The sequence below is a fragment of the Opisthocomus hoazin genome, chromosome 7, assembly GCF_030867145.1.
Source record: "Opisthocomus hoazin isolate bOpiHoa1 chromosome 7, bOpiHoa1.hap1, whole genome shotgun sequence".
In the NCBI taxonomy this organism is placed as follows: domain Eukaryota; kingdom Metazoa; phylum Chordata; class Aves; order Opisthocomiformes; family Opisthocomidae; genus Opisthocomus; species Opisthocomus hoazin.
The window spans coordinates 40,488,210-40,510,715 of NC_134420.1; the positions used below are offsets into that span (position 1 = coordinate 40,488,210).

The 22,506-nt window shown below is 38.8% G+C and overlaps 1 protein-coding gene across 8 annotated transcripts in view; it reads left to right on the forward strand.

Annotated features, from left to right (window-relative positions):
- The window catches only part of DPH6 (diphthamine biosynthesis 6), a 239,179-nt gene that overhangs the window by 209,867 nt on the left and 6,806 nt on the right, over positions 1-22,506 (forward strand). Inside the window, exon 15 of one of the 8 annotated variants that reach the window (XM_075427390.1) lies at positions 3,425-3,468. The exons of the other annotated variants lie outside the window; for them this stretch is intronic. Within the exon in view, the coding sequence (XP_075283505.1) occupies positions 3,425-3,429 (5 nt within the window). The 3' untranslated portion in view covers positions 3,430-3,468. The remainder of the gene's footprint in view (positions 1-3,424; positions 3,469-22,506) is intronic. 8 annotated transcript variants of the gene reach the window in all.

Sequence of the window (22,506 nt, forward strand, 5' to 3'; positions counted from 1 at the left end):
ACTGGAGTTGACTAGTTCACTAGGTTGACTTAAAGCTGTTTGACTGCGATTGTTGTTGCTTGCCTTCTTTATGGATCACAGATTTTATGTTATATAAAACTCATAAAAAGTCAAGTAATGAACAGGAAGAAATAGAATTTATCTAAAATTTGCTAAAACCTTTTATTGTCCCTAAAAGGATAAGTGTGACCTTCTGCTGAAGTGGATAGAAGTTGTAGCCACAGGGAACCTTTCACACAGATTTCATTGCAAGATTGAAGCTAAAATGAAAGGCCAGATAGTTTACAGCCATTCTGCAGGCTGTGGACCAAACAAATTGTAACTACTGGAGTAAGTTCAAACTGTTAGCGCTTAAAGAAAGACTTGTCATCTTGCTCAGTGTTCTGTCCAAGCAGAGCTTGTTGAAAATTCATGAAATGCAGCATTAGTGACATTTCCAGGGTAAAGTACAACCTTCTGTAACAAACAATTACCTGGAAGTAGAGATTCCGCTATTCTGACTTTTTCTTAATAAACATGTTAATTGTATTGTGGACTTCCACTTTTATTCCTCAACTGTTTCCTTAGTAGTAATGTGTTTAGATACAGAATGTTTTTAACAGCTGCCACTATTACCAACTTAAAGGCTAGTTTTTCTTTCTTACACATTCTTGTTAAGCAAAAGAAGGTTCTAAAATTCCCAGTTATGTTTTTCATCTGTGCCTTCAGGGATATCACGCTGGCATCTTGTTGGAATTTAGTAAGCAGTGATTTTAGTGATGAAAAAGAAAAAAAAATATATATATGTATCTACCTGTAGTTCTTTTATCTTTTGGGGACCTTAGAAAGGAGTTTAGTATCATCAGCTGAATTTTACTGAGAAGGAACCTGAACACAAGAGAAGGAAGTAGTGACTTCTTCAGGTTTTCTCAGTAAGCCTGTGACAGAAATTGAACATTTGTTTCCTGAATTCTAGCCAAATATTTTCTCCAGCCTACTCTCCTTCTGCACAGGAGTGCAGATTCCAAAATGCTAAAAGACATAAAAAGCAGACGATGTAAACAGATGTAAACGATCACACAGTTCATGAAATGCTGGGTCCACTTAAGTCAGTGGCAAAACTCCCTTCAGCTTTAATGGAGTCAGGATTTTGATCAGGTCAAATCATCTTTTAAAGAAAATAGTGCCTTATTTACACTAATGGGTCTTTCAGATCTAATCTCTTTACTTTTTTCCTATATATACAGTTTGAGTTGCCATAGGTTCTGCAATTAAACTGAGTATGTAATTTGCTGTCAGCTTATACTTCTTAACCAGACCTTAACACCTTTCTTTGATTTTTTTGATTTAAAGAAAAAAATGTACTGACTGTTCTGAAACGTACTAAGCTTGTTTTTTATCATCATCATTCTGACAAATCTGTTTTCTTGGCTTCGTTCCTTTGTACTGTCACTATATATGTAGTATTTTATCTGTTGGTAGCAAATTTCACTGTTACTTATAGATACAGTTCAATGAAATATATTTTCATTTATGTTGTGGCCACAGAGTAGGATGAAGAAAGATTGGCTGTTGAAATTTGTAAGTGTGTTTTGGATTTAGAGCATGCATGTTTGGTATTAAAAATTACTGATCACTTTAAAGGTTAGTGCAATTAATTTTGCTCTGTAAACAGTAAGCTTACTAATAATTTGTGAACTAGTAGTTAGAAGTTTATGCTCCTGACAGTTAAGTTTGTGGTAGTGACTCTGGCTAGTCACTGTCTTTAGTCTCATTTTATTTAATTTTTCTTATGATTAAACTGAGCTTTTTCCTCCTGTAAATCTTAGTCGGTGGCAGTGGGAAGTGGGAATGCATTGAGACATAGAAGACAAGGAAGTGACTTGGTGGCAAAATTAAATAACTTGTAATCAACAAGAAGGAATTGGACTCAGAGTAACTGGTGTCTTTAAAAAATCCTGAGAAAGAAAGAACTTTTCCTTACTGATTGTGAGGAAACTTAGAAACTGCTGTAAGCAGTAAAGTCCATATAGCGAACTGTCATGCAATCGTAAAATAGTCTCTTACACAGTATATTGATACTGATTTACACGAAGTCACTCAGGAGGGCAAATGCTTTCTTGAAGAAATTATTTCATGAGGATGATATTCCTCCCTTCTCCTTTTCATCTGCTCATCACCTTCAGAGAATTCTGGCTAGCACCTAATTTAATTAAAGTGGTTCCAAAAAGAACATAGCTTATTATTCCCCACAGGAGAGTCTGCTCTGTTTGGAGAGAAATGGTGGCCAGCATCTAGGACAGGAAATGCTTATGAGAGATGAGAAATTCCATCGAACATTGCATAAAATTGAAGAGAGAACATCAGAACAGGACAAATCCAATGCATAATGGCCACTTTTAAATAGTAGTAGTTTCCTGAGAAGCTGCCTTCTTTTTTGAAACTTAAGAAATTAAAAGTATTAATGAACTGTGTCTGCACCAAATGACAGTACCCTTTCCAACATATCACCTCTAAAAATATATTTCTGTAACAATATATTATACAAAATATATTATATTATTATACAAAATATATTGCAGCAATATTATTATACAAAATATATTGCTGTACTGTTTTTAGAACAGTAAACTGAAAAGCAACTGATACAGAAATTAAACACATCAGCTTGTCCTGCAAAAGTGAAATTATTATTGATTTTATGCGTGATGCCATGGACTACACAGGACATGTATTTCATCTTCTTTTGACAGCTTGGATTCAGTAGCTTGGTTTGTTTTCTAACAATGTGTTTGCTGTAGAAAATATTTCATTCTACTGAGCTGACATAATGTTGAGTAATAAAAGGTCTTGGTGTACACAATATTTGTAAAGCTATGCTCAAAGTGGTACATACTGACCTGTCACATGGTAACTGGAACTTCAATATCATGTAAGTAAATGAATCTATATAGAAAAAAAGATACCTAGTCTACCCATACTATGAGAGAATTAAGCCTTTCTTATTAAAATGGTTTTAGTGGCTGCAACAAAGACCAAAGACTGAAAATAAAGCATTTTTGAGAATACCATGGGTTTAGGCCAGACTTTTCAAGCATTGCATACCTAAGACTAATTTTGCAAGTAAAGCACCAGCAACGTATGCACATGACCTGTAGTCAAACCCATGAAAGAGTACTGGTAAAGTGGAATTACATAGGCTGTGCTCTAAGAATGCATAATAACAGGAGCGTAATCAGTGGACCATTATCAAGAGTCAGCGGTGTGACTGTATTGCATACACTGAAGTCTTACTTCTTATTGTCAGAACTAATATTAAAGTCATACTTCCATTATCCTTCCTAGTACAGATATGTCAAACATATGATAGTATAGACATATGCCAAACTGTGTCTTTCTCTATCATAGAGTGTATTCTCTGGTTTTTTTTTTCTTAACATCACAGGCTAAAGCTAGCAATGTGAAAAGTGTGCCAGTCATTGGCATTAGGTGAGTATAACATATAAATTTAACAAGTACTTGCAGAAAAATTGAAAAGCAACTCAATTTGAGAATGATTCTTGCTAAAAACTTTTAATTCTTACCATGTAGTAAGTCTGAATTATTGCGATAGCACCTAATTGTCAGCATTCAGGCATATTTTATGTCTGACGCTATTCTATATGTATATAAGCAAGTGATAATTTCTTTTTTGATTTTCATAACAAATGAAGAGTTAATATTGGGCCTTTCTGCAAAATTATCACGGATTTCCTTTAACAGCAGTGTTTCATTTCCTGGATTTATCTTGAGGCAGGATAGCTTTGCCTTGCTGTGCTTTGGCTGGCTGGCTGACTATATCTAGAAGACATTTTCATTGATTCAAAAAGTGACAGAGAACTGTCGGGATTGAAAGACCTGTTTCTAATTGATGGTTAATTGATCTTGAACCAAATTGGAAGAAAAAACAAAGGCTGCCAACTGGGTGGTTTCCTTTTGATTTTTTAACATAGGTGACTATGTGAGGTTAATTTCTTTGTGTCCCACCAGCCAATATAGTCTCTTTTTGTAGATAATTACAGCTACTTCTAGGATGGTATAGTGCCAGAAAACATTCCCAGTTGTCAGAATTGTCTATACTGTCCTGTGCATCTATACACTGCCCACCAAATGTCACCACTAAGACTGCCACTGACACGCATACCCTTGGGCAGATTTAAATAGCTTCCTTTATTTTAATTAACCTGTCAGAAAAAGCTTGTTTTCAACACTTAAAATCAAACTTGGCCTAAACTCTACATTTAGCCCCGCAGCCATGGTAAGTGTGAAGACCAATCATTTTTGTAAGGGTTTTGAAATGCTTTCACAGTTGCAAAGGTAAAAGGAAACACAGACTATAAAGTAGCAGATCTTAGTAAGAAGCTTCCAGTTTATGCAGCTGTTTTTCTGATTATAACTGCTGCTAAGCAGCTAATCTATTTCCTTTAAAACTTCTTCCAAGCTAGAATCACTGAATGGCAAACTTCTGTATTCTGCACCTTTTTAAAATTAAACTCTGCTGAGCAATGGTGGTGACAAAGAAAAGTTTACTAGACAAAGAGATTGTAATATATCTCTAAATAAAATATATCTAAATTGTTCTGCTGTGTCACATTTTAGCTTTATTGTCTTTTATGAACATTGATTAAATTTCCACTTGAAGCTGGTGTGTTGAGACTGGAAAACCATTCCAGAAGAGTTTGGAATAGGATGGATCAGCTGATAATCTAATGTAAGGGACTATGCAGTGAAGTCATCTGCAGTAATAACTCAATTAACCAGAGGTCTGTTTAAATTCTGTGTTGCTGTTATAAACAAGAGTGACGCAATCCACAGTTGCCTGGACAGCTAGGATGAGATCAATTTTGTCTAACTGCCTAAAAGAAGTTAACTGTGTTGTTTAACCTAGTTCTTTGTGTTGGGTGACAGCCACCTCCAAGGAACCGTTCATCCTATAGTGTATTTTACAATGAGATGAATAATCTTTTGGAACAGAGGGCTGTTTTTCATTAGATGTCTAGTTTTTAAACTGTTAAATTATATGAGAATAATTCCATCCTAAGTTTAAAACAGAATTTATTCTTGGTGCAAACCAGTGGTTTTGAATTTGAATTTTCATGTTTTAAAAGTTATGTTTATAACACTTATTACTAATATTAATGAATCACTGTAAATTCTTGTAAAGTAGTCCTCCTAAATGCAATCAACTCAGAATTAAAACAGTAACTGTAAATAGTGTGAATTATGCCATTCATTTCAATGGACATATCAGTTTGGTAGATCTGCACTGAAACCTAAAGCTGTCACTATCGATATCAACCCAACTGACTGTTCCATGTCTGATTCTTTTATCAAAAAACTCAGCTAGTAACTTTATTCTGCATCTCAAACAGCCTTAGTGTTATCTCTCTCATCTAGCTGCCACATTTCCCAGCCACTCTCTGACTGCTTGACACAATTGTATGTAGAAGTAACAAATACCCAGGTCCTGAAAATGTGGAGGTAGTATAAGTTACATTAGTATACACTTGACTTTTGTGTAGTATATCTGATTACATTCTTTATTTTGTAAGGTAAAATATTTCATTAAGGAGCTGCAGAACTGAAGGCTTAAGAAATATACTAGATCTTGAATTTAACATGCCTATACAATTGATTTGTAACTATTTAATTGAAAAAAAATCAGTCTAATCACTTTTAGCGCAGGAGTTATATTCTGCCTGTAAACTCCTTATTATTCATACACAGAGGGATGTGTCCAATGACTAAGGCCCCAAGGATTTGGTTGATAGAATAATCTGCGTTTCTAGAGAAAAAATCAGCAGTGGGGTGTTTAATTCTTTAAAAGAAAAGTTTTGATGCACGTCAAAGCATAACACTGACTCATAGTTTTAAAAACAATGTCTGCAACTTGCTTCTCCATTGGCTGGTTCACTCGGATATCTGTAATGTACAGTCTTGATCTAATAGTTGCTAATTATGCAGTTGTTTATCAGCTCATTTGAAACATCCTGAAATTCAGTCTAGCTCAGCAAATTGCTGTGCTTAAGGCATTTTTACATTCTAGGAAATTATAATATCCCCAGAAGGCGAAGAATTAATAATAAAAATCCTCTTTTGTAAAAGGTTATCATTGCAGAGCAAATGGAGCAGATCTTTCCTATCTTCGTGCATTTAATATTCTCATTTTTTTCTATGAAAGCTTGATGGAAAGACTATGTGGGGATCACTGTTTTATTAACTTGTTAAGAGACAAATTTACTGAACCAGTGCAGCATATTGATTTCAGTGTCTGCTACATGGAAAAGCACCAATAGTAATGGATGACTTTTAGATGTTTCCATATGGAAACTAGCTCATTCTTTAGACATTTTGTGATCTTGATTTATCTGCTTAGGTTGGCATTAAGGAGTTAGTGATTAAAATTACAAGGATGCTTTCATGTGTATTACTTATTTTTTCCTGCCTTCTAGATGATTTCTTTCTAATATACGTGCCCTTATTGAATCCTTTATCATGGAATCGTAGAATCACAGATTCGTTTAGGACTGGTGGATTTCAGGTTTGATTGATAGGCAATAAACAGACATTAGAACACTACATACAGCACATTGTTGACCAGTTATCATACATTATTCAACTGATCTAGCATGCAGCCATCTCTGGAGTGGAGGAGCTTAATATGTTTCTTAAAATCCATCATATAATACAGATGGCTTGATCTAATTGTCTTTGTAGTTACAAACATACAAAGGTAAATACCATACCTAAGATATTTCATGAGGAGGAGAAAGGTAGATGTCAAAATAAATTGAGTTGCTATCCTCTAAGTACTTTTCTTGAAGTTTCTTAAGTCCGTAAGCACATCTGTCTTCCAAGTTTTATTTTTTGCTCTATATTCTGGGGAAAAAAAATCCTCCTGGTTAATCTAGGAGTCCAGTGCCGGGTTTATTTCCATTATTCGTTTTGGCATTGCATGATTCAAGTATCGGAGTCACAAGCTGATTTCTACTAAGAAATCTTAATCATCTAGGCAAACAGCCTTTGTATTAGCAGCACTAAGATGATGCGGTAAAGTGATTTACAGGAATTAATTATGGGGGTTTTTTTGGCCACGCCATCAGAAATATCTTCTGGAGATTTTTATCAAGCCTGGCCTTAGAAACTGAAATGTTTTACCTCTGTGAGGTATATATGATGCCTTCTTTTCTATTGAAAGTCTCAGCATAGAAGAAAAGGGTTTCTATGGTGCAATTTGTGCAGAAATGGTTTACTGAACTAGGTGATGAAGAATCTGTACCACAGCTAGTTGAAGCTTTTATCCTACATTTCAAAAATATTAATAATTCCTCCAGAAATATAAATAAATGTAGCATTTCCACATCAGTAAAATTTACTTCTGACATAAATTTAGAACAATGTTTATTATTTTTATGCATATTATCAGCAAAGGAGTTTTGAAAGCAGACTTGTATGTTCTTGTGGATATACAGTGACCTACTTTGCAGATATGGACAGAACTGTGTCTGTAAAACTATGTAAAGGGGGTCTGTAATGTAAAACAGAGTTTAAAAGAGTCTTATTGAGGGATGCATTGAAACAGCACCTTTTACATAAGCTCTCAGACATACTAAGGCAGTAACAATTATTCATCAGGCGATCTCAAAAGTATTTCACAAAGGCAGGACAGTGTTTTTTCTATTTTAAAAAATGGAAGTATGAAATTCAGAGATTGATTTTACAAAGCATCAAGAAGTGCAGTTGCTCAGAAACACAAAAATCAAACACAAATGTCCTGCCTGAGACTTAAGGAGATACCTGTCTTTACAGCACTTGAAGCTCATGCAAAATTAAATAAAGCATAGCTCCATATGCGTTGTTGAAGCCAAAAGAAGTTGCCCAAGGACTTTGAGCAACTGAGTGGCAGATCTGGCAATGGCGTTCCTGCCCCTTCTTACTTTATGCTGGGTCCTTTCCCCCCGACCACCACTTCATCAGTGCATTGCCTGGAATGTGAAATCATCATTGTTTTTCCTATAGCAACGTTAAAATAACAGGTAAGGAGAACAGAATATGGAGAGGTGGTTCATCTGAGGAACACTGACATGATGTGCTGTACGCAGGTGAGCCAGAAGCTCTTTATGACATGTTCAGAACTTGGGGACTGAATTACAGTTTTAGTAATCATCAGTTCCCCTTCTTCTCTGTCATTTCTTAGCTTAATATATTGCATGGAAGAGACTTATAGTACAAGTTTTATAAGCTTGCAATAAAAATATAACAACTGTTGTATTAAATTATTTAAGTTGTAAACCATTGTAAAAAGCAGAAAAAGTTATATCGATATGGAGCCAGAAAAAAATATTATGATGGATTATAAAATATATTGTGCTGATTACTACAGAATTTTTGCCCAGTTTAGCATATTGTAAATCTTCAGTTGGCCTTAAGAATGAAACTGCAAGTAGATTTTTCTAAAGGATTGTGGCAAGCGGTTTAAGAAAAATGAAGCTAAAATCAGATTTCTAATTTAAAAAACAAATCAGCAAAAATGTGACAGCAAACAAAAAATATCTAAAAGGTCAAAGGAATAGTGGCAAAGTGAAGGATCAATGAATTTAAAACTTCCAGTTTTCCCCTGAGAGAAAGCTAGAATTCTGGAGGAATAAATAACAAAGTTTTATATTTTGAGCAACTAGATTATTACTTTATTCTTTTGTGCTATGCTTTACCAAAAAGAGAGGTGCCAGTAACTTTGAATCTGGTTGTATTTATGTTAGTAGCATTTGAAAGTGCTACATTTACCTAAATGAGTTGCTAAAATTATGAACAGAAACATTTGCAGGAGGACACAAATACATTTAACATGAAGTTCTGACTATACATTATAAGATCCAGTTAGTTTTCCTTTCTTCTGCCCCTTTGCTCTTGGTAAGTCAAAAATGAAACTGATTAGATTATTAATACTATTATTAATACTACTACCAATAACAATATTAATAATCCTTTAGCATCTTCATGTTTCACCTTTTTGTTTTACCAGAATTTTTAGGGCTTTAATGACCCGAAGTGTTCTTGTGGCAGGTTGTAGATGAGTTTTCTTTGCTTTGCAAAGTGATTTGGCAAAAATTCAGCAAGGCTGAGCATATTTTGTTTCCTACCTTTCTACCCACATGTGCTTTCTGCAAAAGAGAAAAAGAGGTGAAGGCCTGATTCTAATGAATCTTCCTAGCAGTGGTGTAATTGAAAAAGAAGTCTTTTTTGGGAAAAAAGGTAACGTAGTGTAGAAAATACTGGTAGGACCACTCCAGTGATGATGTTCCAGGAGAGGAGTGGCTCTCTGTGCACAGATGTTGATGGCTTTCGGTAGCCTGTCCTTCTGACTGCCGTGTTCTGCAGTGCAGCGGGTATGATATTCCCTGACAAGTTAGGGCCCATGGCACAAAGTATCAGTATTGACCAAAGAGAGGGCTGTGTGGGTATCTCTGCTTTACTTTAAAACTGACATCTCCTCTTGAACAAGTTATTTCCCTCTAGCAGTACTGCAACATTGTTAAAACCAGATCTCATACCACAGATCACATCTTGAAAACAGAAGGAGGCACAAGGATAAATCAGAAGCATGTTTCGCTGTGCCTGATAGGTTGGCCTTCTGTTTGTGGGAAAGATAAAGGTCACCCTTCCATCACTCGCACTTCGTATTTCTTAAAAGTGGTTAAAACGTCACATCCATTTTCCTTCTGAGCATTTTCAATTTCATTAATCCAGTATCTCTTTGAGCTAACATAGTTTTTGGTGGAGATGTGGCTTAAGGCTCCAGAACTAGAAATTCCGGTCAGAAGAGCCAGTGTTCAAGCAGAGGAACCATCGGTGCTGCCGACTGATGGGTCACCTGTGGGTGCTGGCCCACCCGGGGGAACCTGGAACCCCTAAGCCACAGGCCAGATCCGGGCAGCTCTTCCCCTCACTGCTGAGCTGTGCTGTGTGCTGCGCCTGTCACCCGTGTGGCTATCAATCACAAAATGTACAAGAGTTACAGAAGGCAGTGTAGTTTGTGTAATTCCAAAAGGCCTTCTCCAAAAGTTTTTTAAAAGCAGGTGTTTAGGTGTATTTTGATGATGAAACATTCTTTTTCTTTTTTAATATGTATATTCATGTAACAATTTAACTTTATTGCAGCCTTTTGTAATACACTGTGGTATAAAATACATAGTAGTGTTTATTAAGCAATCGTACGACAGTCAGTGGTATAGCGGTATAGCCCCTTGACAGATACGATGATAGACTATTTTGGCATAAAACCCACAGCTAACTTTCAAATAACCTGTAAACTAACCTAGGTGTTGATGGTGGAAGAATGGCAGAAGCCTTCAAGCAGTAAAGTTGTTTGGCAACAGAGCAGGTGGAACATGGGCAGCAGTTCACAGAATCACAGAATCACAGAATAGTAGGGGTTGGAAGGGACCTCTGTGGGTCATCTAGTCCAACCCTCCTGCTGAAGCAGGGTCACCTACAGCAGGCTGCACAGGACCTCGTCCAGGCAGGTCTTGAATATCTCCAGAGAAGGAGACTCCACAACCCCCCTGGGCAGCCTGTTCCAGTGCTCCGTTACCCTCAGAGGGAAGAAGTTCTTCCTCATGTTCAGACGGAACTTCCTGTGCCTCAGTTTGTGCCCATTGCCCCTTGTCCTGTCACTGGGCACCACTGAAAAGAGCTTGGCCCCATCCTCCTGACACCCACCCTTCAGATATTTATAAGTATTTATTAGGTCCCCTCGCAGCCTTCTCTTCTTCAGGCTGAACAAGCCCAGCTCCCTCAGCCTCTCCTCGTAGGGGAGATGCTCCAGTCCCCTCATCATCCTTGTAGCCCTCCGCTGGACTCTCTCCAGTAACTCTTCATCTTTCTCGAACTGGGGAGCCCAGAACTGGACACAGTACTCCAGATGGGGCCTCACCAGGGCAGTGTAGAGGGGAAGGAGAACATCCCTTGTCCTGCTGGCCACACTCTTCTTGATGCACCCCAGGATCCCATTGGCTTTCTTGGCAGCCAGGGCACACTGCTGGCTCATGGTTAACCTGTCGTCCACCAGGACACCCAGGTCCCTCTCCACAGAGCTGCTCTCCAGCAGGTCCACCCCAAGCCTGTACTGGTGCATGAGGTTGTTCCTCCCCAGGTGCAGGACCCTGCATTTGCCTTTGTTGAACCTCATCAGGTTCCTCTCTGCCCAGCTTTCCAGCCTATCCAGGTCACGCTGAATGGCAGCACAGCCTTCCGGTGTGTCTACCACACCTCCCAGTTTGGTGTCGTCAGCAAACTTGCTGAGGGTACATTCTGTCTTCTGGGACTCTGATTTCAACATCCAGAGATCCAAAAGCAGTCCAGGCAAAAGGATGGTTCAGTTCTTGGCCACTGTATAAATGTGCTCGCTGTCGTGAGCTCTCAAGAGGAAGGTGTATGGCAGGTCAGTTGTTGGCTTTTCCACAAATTACCTTAAAAAATCGTGTAGTTTTGGTAGTTTTCTATGACTCATTTTCCTACCTGTCCTACATTCATTTTTCAGCTCTCTATTTCTTTGTGTTCATGGTAAACTCTTTGTGGTAGACCTTGTCTGTTATTTAGTGTTTATTCAGTGCCTGATAAAATGCAATATAAGTCTTGTTGAAGGCTTTTATAAATTATGCTGTTAATAACTTCAAGTTAGAGCAAAAATGGCTTGCAGCTCAGATTACTATGTGGCCAAGTTTCAGACCCTTTTTCTTTCCATTTGCTGTTGGTGGACACAGTTGAATGACTCTCCCAGTCTACCATTCCCAAATCTGTAACAAACTATGAGCTCACGTTGCACAGGAAGCACTAGCAGTGAGATTTATTTGTCATCCTTGGAGGCCATGAAGATGAACAAAAGACTTTCATCTCTCTCCTTTTGTTCCTTGACTGTAGGGAATAAGAGGGTACTGATATCTTGGGTTGCTGCCATACAGGATAAAAATCCAATTAATGTAAATCTGTCAGATCAAGGGGAGGTAGCTGTGTGGCTATCAAGAGCTCACAAACTGCTGGATGGATCATCAGCAACCTCTGGCAGCATGATTTCCCCATTAAAACAGAAGCTGGGTTTTCTTCCACCTCTAAATATTGGTCTGCCCTTCTTTTTAGCCTGCTCCAGCTAATGTCACAGAAGTTGCACATTTCTATTTTTATTATTAATTATTAATTTAATAATAATTATAATTTTCTATATTTGTTGTTATTAAGTTAATTATTAATTATAAATTGCTAATTTCACAAAAGATGCAGCAGTAATGAAATTTTAGTCATTTGTAGACTCACTGTAGGATTAAATCTGTGACCTCAGGATGAAAAGCAGTGAATGCCATGGCCACTCTTTGTTACCTTTTCCAGGCAGCTTTGATTAAACTGTGCTGTGAAGCCAGACCTGGATCAATATGAATGATCTTCATCGACTTAATAATGTATTTAACATGTTCAGTGCACTTTTATCTGGTTTTGTTACGATAAGTTGTTTACATTAGTGCATCACATTGATTTAAAGTTTCAGAGCTCTTTACAGTGGTAAACATCTAGAAATAACCTCATTAGTTTGCACATGATACTATATATAAATATGTCATCTACTGTGAAAGCTCCCCAGCAGGTGTAAATTAGCATAGCTACAATTTAAAGCAGTTGAGAATCTGTCCTAGAAACTGAACACAATTATCCCATCAGTATTATTTTAAATTATCTCAGCGTAACATAAAGCAAGGACCAGATGATCTGTACCCAGTCTAAAGATGCTTACCACAAAGTCTTTTAGAAACGTTTTCTATTATTTGTAGAGAAAATTCTCCCACCAGCAGATGTATATGGTGTCCACTAGTAACACAAACATGTCTTCATGGTCAGGCCTTTTGGATGCACAATGTCCAACCAGACATTTCTTAAACCCATCCGTTTTAGAGGCTATTTAGCAGACTTGAGTAAACGAACAAATGTGGAAGCTGTACCAAACATATCATTTGGGGATGTCAAAGCACTTAACAAACATTGCTACAACAAAGTGTAACCACTGAAGGACATATTTGCTTCAGTATGTCTCATGACAGCTTCTTAAAAAAATATACTTAAGTGAATTTAACACTTGTGAAAGGTGCCAGATTGACAGGCCCCGGAGATAAAAGTTCCTGAATTACCAGCAGGCACAGCTGAGCTTCCCACACACACTGCCCCACCAGTGTCCCCAGCCCTACCTGGAGGGCACAGCGACCAACTGTCCTACAGCTTGCAAATCTGCGCCATCTCATGCTCTTGGACTGTGGGCCTGGAGTCAGTAGCTGTAATGTGATCTAAAGGTGAGAAAGCAAGCTTCATAATTACTGCACAGGTGCTGTTGATCATTTTCACACCAAGTTTTCAATTAATCTGCAAAAATAATTAAGAAAGGGCACATTTATCTGATTTTTCACACAATAAAAAACATGTGTGTGAGCCTCTGGTGAGTCCTGTGGTTTTATCTGTCCGCACAGGCACACTCAGATGACCACATGAGCAAACAAGTGCTTGCACGCACTGTGAAGTGCATTCTTGGATGCCTCTTGAAAAATGGGTCCTTACTGTTTCATATGTTTGCAATAACATGTCTCCATTCATAACGTATCCCTGCTTGGTGTCATTACAGCCCATCCTCCCCAGAGATTTTGAGCACAGCTGGTGTACAAGCTCAATAACCATCCACTCCTAAAAGAGATTGGGTCGTTACGGGGTTGAAAGATAGCATGCAGGGAAAACAGACTCGTGATCTTTGCACTCTGTCATGGTTTTAGAAAAAGCACAAGTTCTTCCCTGAGTGATTGTACTCAGAAAGTTCAGTTCTCCATTCTCCTTGAAATTATATTTAGACCTCACAGTGAGTACTGGAAGGGCGTCCTTAAGTGTTTCTTTATTTAGTGCAGAAGGTTAATGACATTTTAAACAAAAATGCAGATTTACAACTTGTATAGGCCGATTCTCAACCTGTATGTAGGACATGGCTAAAATAGAGAACACTGGAAAACACAATGATGAGTTTTCATGCTTTGCTATTTTCTAAGCTATAGCCGGCAGCTTGAAAGAATTATTATGGAAGCTAAATCTTAATTCTTTCTACTGAGAAACAGCCATAACTAATGCTCAGAAGAGCTCAGCAACATTTGTTTGTCTGTAAAAGAGTCACATTTCTTTCTGCAACTTGCCGTTGATGTGCACGACAACATACCTGATTGGACTGGTACTGCGTGTCCTTTGGAAGGTAACGTCTGTATAGCCAGAGAGAGTTAGGTGGCGTGTAATTGTCTCAGGGATGGCATTTGGGATTGAAATTGTAGTTGTTATAACTATCAGTATAAACCCTCATTTGATGATTAGGATTGCCTAATTTGCTTACCTCCTCAGCCTTCCTGGTGCATCTATCGCACTGTACAGCTTTAGGAAGAGTTTCCTTGCCAGCTTTCCAACTATGCTGAAGTTTAGGTTTCAAAATCTGGGAGGAAATTCAGGAGAGAATGTATACTTGGGAGAGGATGTCTTAAGATGGTAGTATCCATGAACTCTCCTTAAATATCGTACTTCATTCAGCCTCAGTTCTCCTGTGCAGGCTGTCTGCTGGAAAACAGAGATGGACCATTTTAGATCATCTTCCCCTTCACCGGTTTGTTCTCTTTAGTGCGAAGTTTCTTGTTTTGTCTAGCCTAGTTTCAAATATCCAGTGTAGCTGAGTCAGGTTTTGTTCTGGGATGACTTTTTTGCCGCCTTGTGTTTGCATAGTACCCCAATGGCATTTTCATTTAATTCATTTTATTGCATAGTTCATCATTTTAAAGATATCATCTTATAAATTCTGCTTCAATTTGCTACTTGTCAGCTGCAAGTACTACTAAGTCTCTTTTCATCAACCACCTTTTTAAGATTTTTGAGCTCGTAGCTGGTCTTTTGCTTGCAGAAAGGCAAAAAGGTTTTCTTATCTGCTACTAAGAGGGGAGGAAGACAATGCCAGGGACCTTCTCTTACAGAATGGCAATACTCCACTCCCAGAAAAAAGCAGAGGAAGGGAAACAGATGTTTTCCTGGTTTTCACAAGATGTATAGTATACTTGGGCACCACTGAAAACATTATTTAGAAGCAAAGGCTTCCTAAAGTTTACCGACCCCATTCTAAAGCTCCGAGTATGTGTCTCAGTACATTAGTTTGAAAACTCTTTATAGATGTGAAGTATTATTTTTAATTTTGTTTAGGAAAGGCCAGAAATTAGAATTCCATATTAGGGAAGGAAAGGAGAGAGGTTCTTTCATGACTGAGATAAACAGAAGCCTTCAGAAGAACAGAAAGGGGTTGGTTCATTCCCATCTTCATGTAACTTGAATTACAGGGTTTAGTAAGTGAAACAGATCATAAGCTAAACCCTGCAGAGTCCAGAAAGCTCTAATTAACGCCCACAGCGAGTAACTTTTCTGAAATTGGTCTTTAATCAAACTTTGCTCTGAAAACAAAACAAGGTATCGTGGCAGCTTGATAAAAGAGGTGCATTGCCAAGGCTGACAGACCCACAATCAAATCAGCACTAAAAATAGCTGGTTTGTCTACTAATTTTCTTTCAGATGCTAAAAAAATGCATTAGCTACAGTCTAAAAAAACTTGCATAGTTACTCAGCCAAGTGACTCAGCTTCAGAAAAGTGAGGTTCCTGTAAATGTTAATGCCCTCCCTGATGGTGAGTGAGCCCTCTTTGCTTCCCACACCCTCCTGTCAAAGCGGAGGAACAGCAGAGAGGCTTGTGGGACCAGGAGGGGAAGAGGCAACTTCTGGATTCCTTCAGAGCTGGTCATTTGAGGACAGCTGTGCCTCTCCTCTTGCTGCTGGTGGCGCAGAGCTTGGGCATCCTCACTGACTGACTAGTTTGGATTAAGGTAAACCAATCACTTCTCTTTCTTACGTACCCCATGAACCATAAAGTCTATGGCTGCTACCTTGCACACTCACAGCTTCTCCTCACTGATGCTGAAAGCAGGAGTTATCAGTAAGGCATGCAGGGAAACACAGCTTATTTTCCTCTTCCTCTGCTCAGCTGTGGGAAGAGTTGGTCAGATTCCTGCAAGTACCCATCCAAGCCTACTGCAACTCTCATTATGTTTTCACTGTAGCCTATGTAAAAACATTGCTAGAACTGTTCTTTTTCAGGTTTGGGATAGATGCCAAAGGGACAAGAAGTCCACTGCACAAACAGGACTAGCAGTAAAATCCAATAAAACTGTAGTCTTCCCTCTGAAGCAGATTTTTGTCTCAGTACAAGAAAGACGTGGAGCTGTTGGAGCAGGTCCAGAGGAGGGCCACAAAAATGAGCAGAGGGCTGGAACACCTCCCATGTGAGAGAGTTGGGACTGTTCAGCCTGGAGAAGAGAAGGCTCCGGGGAGACCTGATTGTGGCCTTCCAGTGCTTAAAGGGGGCTGATAAGAAAGACAGGGACAAACTTTTTTAGCAGGGCCTGTTGCAATAGGACAAGGGGTAATGGTTTACACTAGAAGAGGATATATTCAGACTGGATATACGGAAAACATTTTTCATGATGAGGGTGGTGAAACACTGGAACAGGCTGCCCAGAGACATGGTAGATGCCCCATCCCTGGAAACATTCAAGGCCAGGTTGGACAGAGCTCTGAGCAACCTGGTCTATTTGAAGATGTCCCTGCTTATTGTGGGGGGGTTGGGCTAGATGGCCTTTAAAGGTCCCTTCCAACCCAAACTATTCTATGATTTCATTTGGTGAATGGTCTGCTGGGAGAAGTGTTACCCTGGTTTGTATGTATCTATGCCTACAACTGACAGTATTTTATGACCAAAATGGCAGGGTCCTATCAATCTGGATCCTAATAAACATATCCTTCACAGACAAGGTTGCAATCACTGAAATGGTTCTTTGGCACTAGGGACAAGCAGAAAGAGGATGACTGACATTGCCTTTAGTGCTTCCAGTCCCGGCTGTATTTTCATCTGTTTCGTGCTTACTTTAAAATGACATTTTCATTGTTACAACTAAAACTGGGCTGATGTGAGAAGCAAGAAGACCTTCAGTACAGATGGGTCCGTAAATGCAAGACAAACTGAAATGAAATGTGACAAATCATTGAAGATACTTTTTTATGAAAGAATTATTTGCAAATAGACTCGTGCAGATCTGAGTGGCTGTTTTGACATCTGATCAGGCATGTGTTCATAGAGACCTGAGTTCCAAATGCAACTGCAACTCCCTCTGTAATTTCTTTTTTTTTAATGTTGGGCTACGCATACCTTACAAATAGGCCTCAAATGGTAAAATTGTGGTTTTCTCTGAAAACTAAATTATGCCATTTACTTTTTAAATTTTTTTTAAACAAATGTTATTATGTATTTACCATGCAATGGGAAAGCTCATTCATCGATTGTTGACTTTGAAAGAAGGGAGAGAAATCTAGACACAGCTTACAAAATCTTCACAACAGGGATTAGGTTTTGAAAGTTATATAGCAAGGAAGACAGATTCTGTTATTGTCAGTTTCAAAGACTGGCTTAGGTAATCTCAGGTTAAAGCAGCTTCGCAGCCCTACCCAAATTCATATTGGTCATTTATCTCATATATCATGGCAACAGAATTCCCCTGCGATTCAAAGCAGCTGCTTAACTCGTATTCAGATAACTATCCCAGGCCAGAGTGACTGAAGTGCATCATCAGTATTGCATGAAGTAGCTTACGTCATCTCTAGACCTGTGCCTATTCTGGTCTGCCAAAAGGTGATCGTGCCCCTGTACTCGGCACTGGTGAGGCTGCACCTGGAGTACTGTGTTCAGTCTTGGGCCCCTCACTACAAGAAGGACATTGAGTTGCTGGAGCGTGTTCAGAGAAGGGCAACGAGGCTGGTGAGGGGCCTAGAGAACAAGTCCTGGGAGGAGCGGCTGAGGGAGCTGGGACTGTTTAGCATGGAGCAGAGGAGGCTGAGGGGGGACCTTATCACTCTCTACAACTACCTGAAAGGAGGTTGTAGTAAGGCAGGTGTTGGTCCCTTCTCCCAAGTAACTAGTGATAGGGATAGGACAAGAGACAATGGCCTCAAGTTGCACCAGGGGAGGTTTAGACTAGATATTAGGAGAAATTTCTTTACTGAGCGGGTGGTCAGACATTGGAACAGGCTGCCCAGGGAGGTGGTTGAGTCCCCATCCCTGGAGGTGTTCAAAAAACGTGTAGATGTGGCACTTCAGGATATGATTTAGTAGGCATTGTGGTGTTGGGTTGACAGTTGGACTTGATGATCTCAGAGGTCTTTTCCAACCTATGATTCTGTGATTCTAAGGTGACAGCAAACTCCCCTTTTTACCAGTCCTTAACAAAACTCAGTTACACCCTGATCGTCATTAGAAGTATGCAAATCATCACTATCCTGATATTATAAATAAGTAGCAAAAGTCAGACTGTAGCTCACTCAAAACCAGAAGGACCAAGGGAAGTTAGTGCAATAAACAGGATGAATAATCAGGAGTGGCTGGCTTCCAAAGCAAGTTCCACTTCCATCCTTCTAGGTTTAGCTATTGTTGATTTCCCTCTTCTTGTGCATATGAATGTTTCCCACTTGAAAAAAAAAAACCAAGGCTGACTTCAAACTTTATAATTTTGGAAGACATTTATAAAGCATTGAGTAACATATCTGTGGCCAGTTTTCCCTGGAACCGGTAGGCTCTTAGCATTTTTGAAGATCTAGCTGATATGTTTTCAAAATGCAAACACAATTATTTATAAGATGCTGCCTCTATTTTTGCTGTTAGTAGAGCAATTTTGAAAATCCAGTCCCTTAAGAAAGAAATAACCAACATAAGATAGGTGAAATAATTTCATCAAGAATAGTAAAGAAAACCATAAGGTACCATAGTCCAAGTATAGGAGTATGCAAAATGTCCACATTATTGTCATTTAAGATCTTCACAGCTGCAACAAAAAATAAGCACAAAATCATATTTTGCAAAGTGACTTTTTTTTCATATTCCAACAGTTTCTGGGCTTATTTTGGACAGGAAGATACTAACTAAAATGTCAGTTGTACAGGGTTTGTTTTAAAATCTTGTATTCCACTATGTCATTTTATATTACCTTACGTAAAAGCATGGGAAAAATCCTGAACTGATTTCTCTGGCACAGAAGCCTCATAAACAACAGTAAAACCAGATAATTTTTTTTAAAAGCATATCTTCCTTCCCTGCTATGGTTGTAAACCACAGAGACAGTCAGCTGGATGTTTAAGAAAGGGAGGGGGTGTCTCCAGTTCCTCATGTTTCACCTTTTCATTGCTCTGCCTGATCATTTAAGGCAGAGTCTTGTTCCAGACAGCTTTAATTAAACTATGCTGTGAAACTGTATATAGATCAATGGAAATGATCCATACCAAGAGGCTAATCATGTATTTAACAGTGTTCAGTCCAGTTCAGTCACCTTCTACCATTTCTGTGGCTTTACATTCGTGTGGCAAAGCCTTGACTGTGTATATGTATTTTTTAATCCCTCTCATTAGTGACCATATGCTTTGGCTTCAAGGGAGTCAAGAACTGTCTGCAATCTGCCAGGGATTTAGGGACATCAATAATTTGTGAATAGTCATGTTGGTCCTGGTCGAAGGGTTAAGCGTTCTGCACACCAGGGGCACATCTTTTGGGACTGGAACTCTTAGTCAACTGTTAGGAACCTGATCCCCTGTGACGCATCTTTTCAGAGTACATACTGCAAGTCGGATCTCTGCAGCTGAAGCAATGGAGCTTTATTAGCTCAGGGATTTTAAAACCTGCTCTAAGCAATGTAACAATATCTTTTGGTTAAAAAGTGAAGATAGTAGCTGTAATATGAAAGTGATTTTTTATGTACTGGGCTAAATGTGATCTTCCTTTTTGTTACCATTTTCCTTTTCAATATGAGCTATTAGATGACCCCTTCTCTGCAAATATCCAGTGAAGCAAGTGTATGGCAGCAATAATGGGGACCTGATTTTGGAAACATCAGTGGGTTCTGTGGCCTCACCTCATACTGCCTAAATCCTGCTGAAGCCAGTAACAGCACAGAAGTGAAAATCGTCTTCCTAATGATTTGGAATGACCCTTTACGGGCTCCCAGGACATTTTTTTATCTACTTAGTGTGAAAAGCACCTTTGAAAACAATATCTTAGGGTGTTAGATTGTGCCGTGTTATATGGAAGGGCTGCTAAGTCAGCGTGAGAGATCTCAAACTATTGATGTCAGTAGCTTGTTCTTATGGAGGAATGAGACATAGATTGTAATGCCAGAATTTTTGGTGAGAGAGGGAAAGTCTTGGAGTTATTTTTGTTCATTTTAAGTTTTGGTTATGTCCGTAATCCTCAGCTGTGCCCAGATCAATAGAAAAATGCACAGCGGTGCAGAAAGAAGCTCCGTATGGAACCTGTGCTCTGAACTTCTGCTGGTCAGCTGGGCCTAGCAGGGATCAGTCTTACAGAATGAAACTCACCTGCTTTCAGCAAATATCATGTAGTAATAATAATGAATGCTGACTGCCAAGGAAATGAAATGAAAATGCGCACAATGCACACCACTTGGTTGCTGCTTGCTAGTCCGCTGGTTTCAGTTGTACTTTTCGGGGGAAATTTGTGTGAGCAGACTTTTACCCACAATTTTTAAATGTATAAAGATGCATGTCTAAGGCAGAATGTTTTCATATCAAACTATTTGATTTGTAAGTATAATCAAAAATTTAGAGGCATATGTCCCAGATTTGCATCTGCATTTCAGTTATAGGTGTAGGCTTTGTGGCAGCAGTTTGCCCTGGCCATAGAAAAGGCTGTGGTCTTTTGGAAAGGTAGCTGTTTCTAGCTGGCAACAAAGTCCACTATGGCATCTTCATATGTAAATATTTGTAGCTGGTTTGGCCACCTTAAAAAAAGAAAAAAAATGGAGTTATGTTTCCAGATAGTGTCACTTTCAAATTCTCCCTTTGAAAGTAATGCCTGGGTTTGTCATGGTAGTTTTTAGCACTGCTTCATGGCTTTCAAGCCTGTGAAAAAAGTTAAAGACTAGAATTATATTTTTACAGTTTTAGTTGAGGAAAAAAATGAAATGTAATTTTAACAGGGTGGAACTAGTGATTTTTGAGGTGGCTTGCTTCTACCCACTTCCACTTAATGCCTTCTGAGCCAGCATAGCTATAAAGTTTTCTGAAGTCAAAGAGGTGAATGAAAATGTTAGCTAGTGCTTAATTATCGGGTCACTGACGAATATCTGCAATACATGCACTGAGTCCCTTTTTACACACAACATGAAGAAGTCCCTTGACTTTTGAGGTGACTCAAAAAGTTGATCTGTGATCTGTTGATCTGTTGATCTGTGGCTCAGCCTTGTCTGTTTTCAGCTCTAACGTCAGTGATATTAATACAAAGGAAGTCAGCAGAATTTCAGAAGACTGGTACTGTCTTTGCTGTATTTTGTAGGTAGCATTGACATTATTTCATTAATTTATGCTACTGCTGCCAGGTAACGAGGGAGAAGAGTTTTGGCTTCAGTGAGTACAATTGGAAAATTCCTGTTTTATCCTGGCTGAGGTAACGCTCTGACTGAACTGCCTATTCACAGATTCACAGGCAGTGATGCCAAAAAAAACTCTGACAGTCTTCAAGTTCTGCCCTCTTTACACCCTCTCTAGCCAAGATTGCTTAGTGTTATAAAGAATTGCCATACTCACAGAAGCTGCAGACAGAAATAACTTACTGAAACCAAAACCCAGGCAGGCCATACCTCACCATTAGGAAACTGTCTTTAAGGGTCGTTTGGAGGGATTTCAGTAGTGTCCTTCAAGGGTTCTGTGTGGCTGGATTTCTAGCATGTCCACCGAGGCTCCAATACGACCAGAAATGTCCAGATGCTGAATTTAAATTTTCCATTCTTTAGTTTTCTTCCATATCCTCCTCATTAAATCTTCTCCATTATTAATTCTGTTCCCATAATGGACTTTAAATTTACAAACTTCTGCCACGCATACCAGTCCCTTTAGAGCTCTTTATAGCCAGATTATGTATATTTAGCCATTTGAATCTCTCTGTAATTCTAGATATGTAGTCATTTATGTTGCCATCCCTGGACTTCCTCCATTATATCTTCAACACAGAATGCTTCCATTGATTTCAAATTGAAATCATGTTCGTAATGTTTTTAAAAATGGCCTGCGTAACTTTTAGTGCATTGATGCACCACAGAGGGACTTGAGAGCAGAATTTCATTTATAGACAACTACGTGCTGATCATCCACATACAAAAAATTACAAAGATCTGAATTTCAGCTGGCCTTTAGTTATTTTTTCTACCTGCACTTAGTTTCAGCTTGCTATATCTGTAATCAACAGACCACTCACTCAAGGTTGAGAAACATGCTTTTAATGGTTTTGCTGAATAATGGCCTTAGGCGACGTGTAAAGTTAATCTCAAATTAGTTGATGAG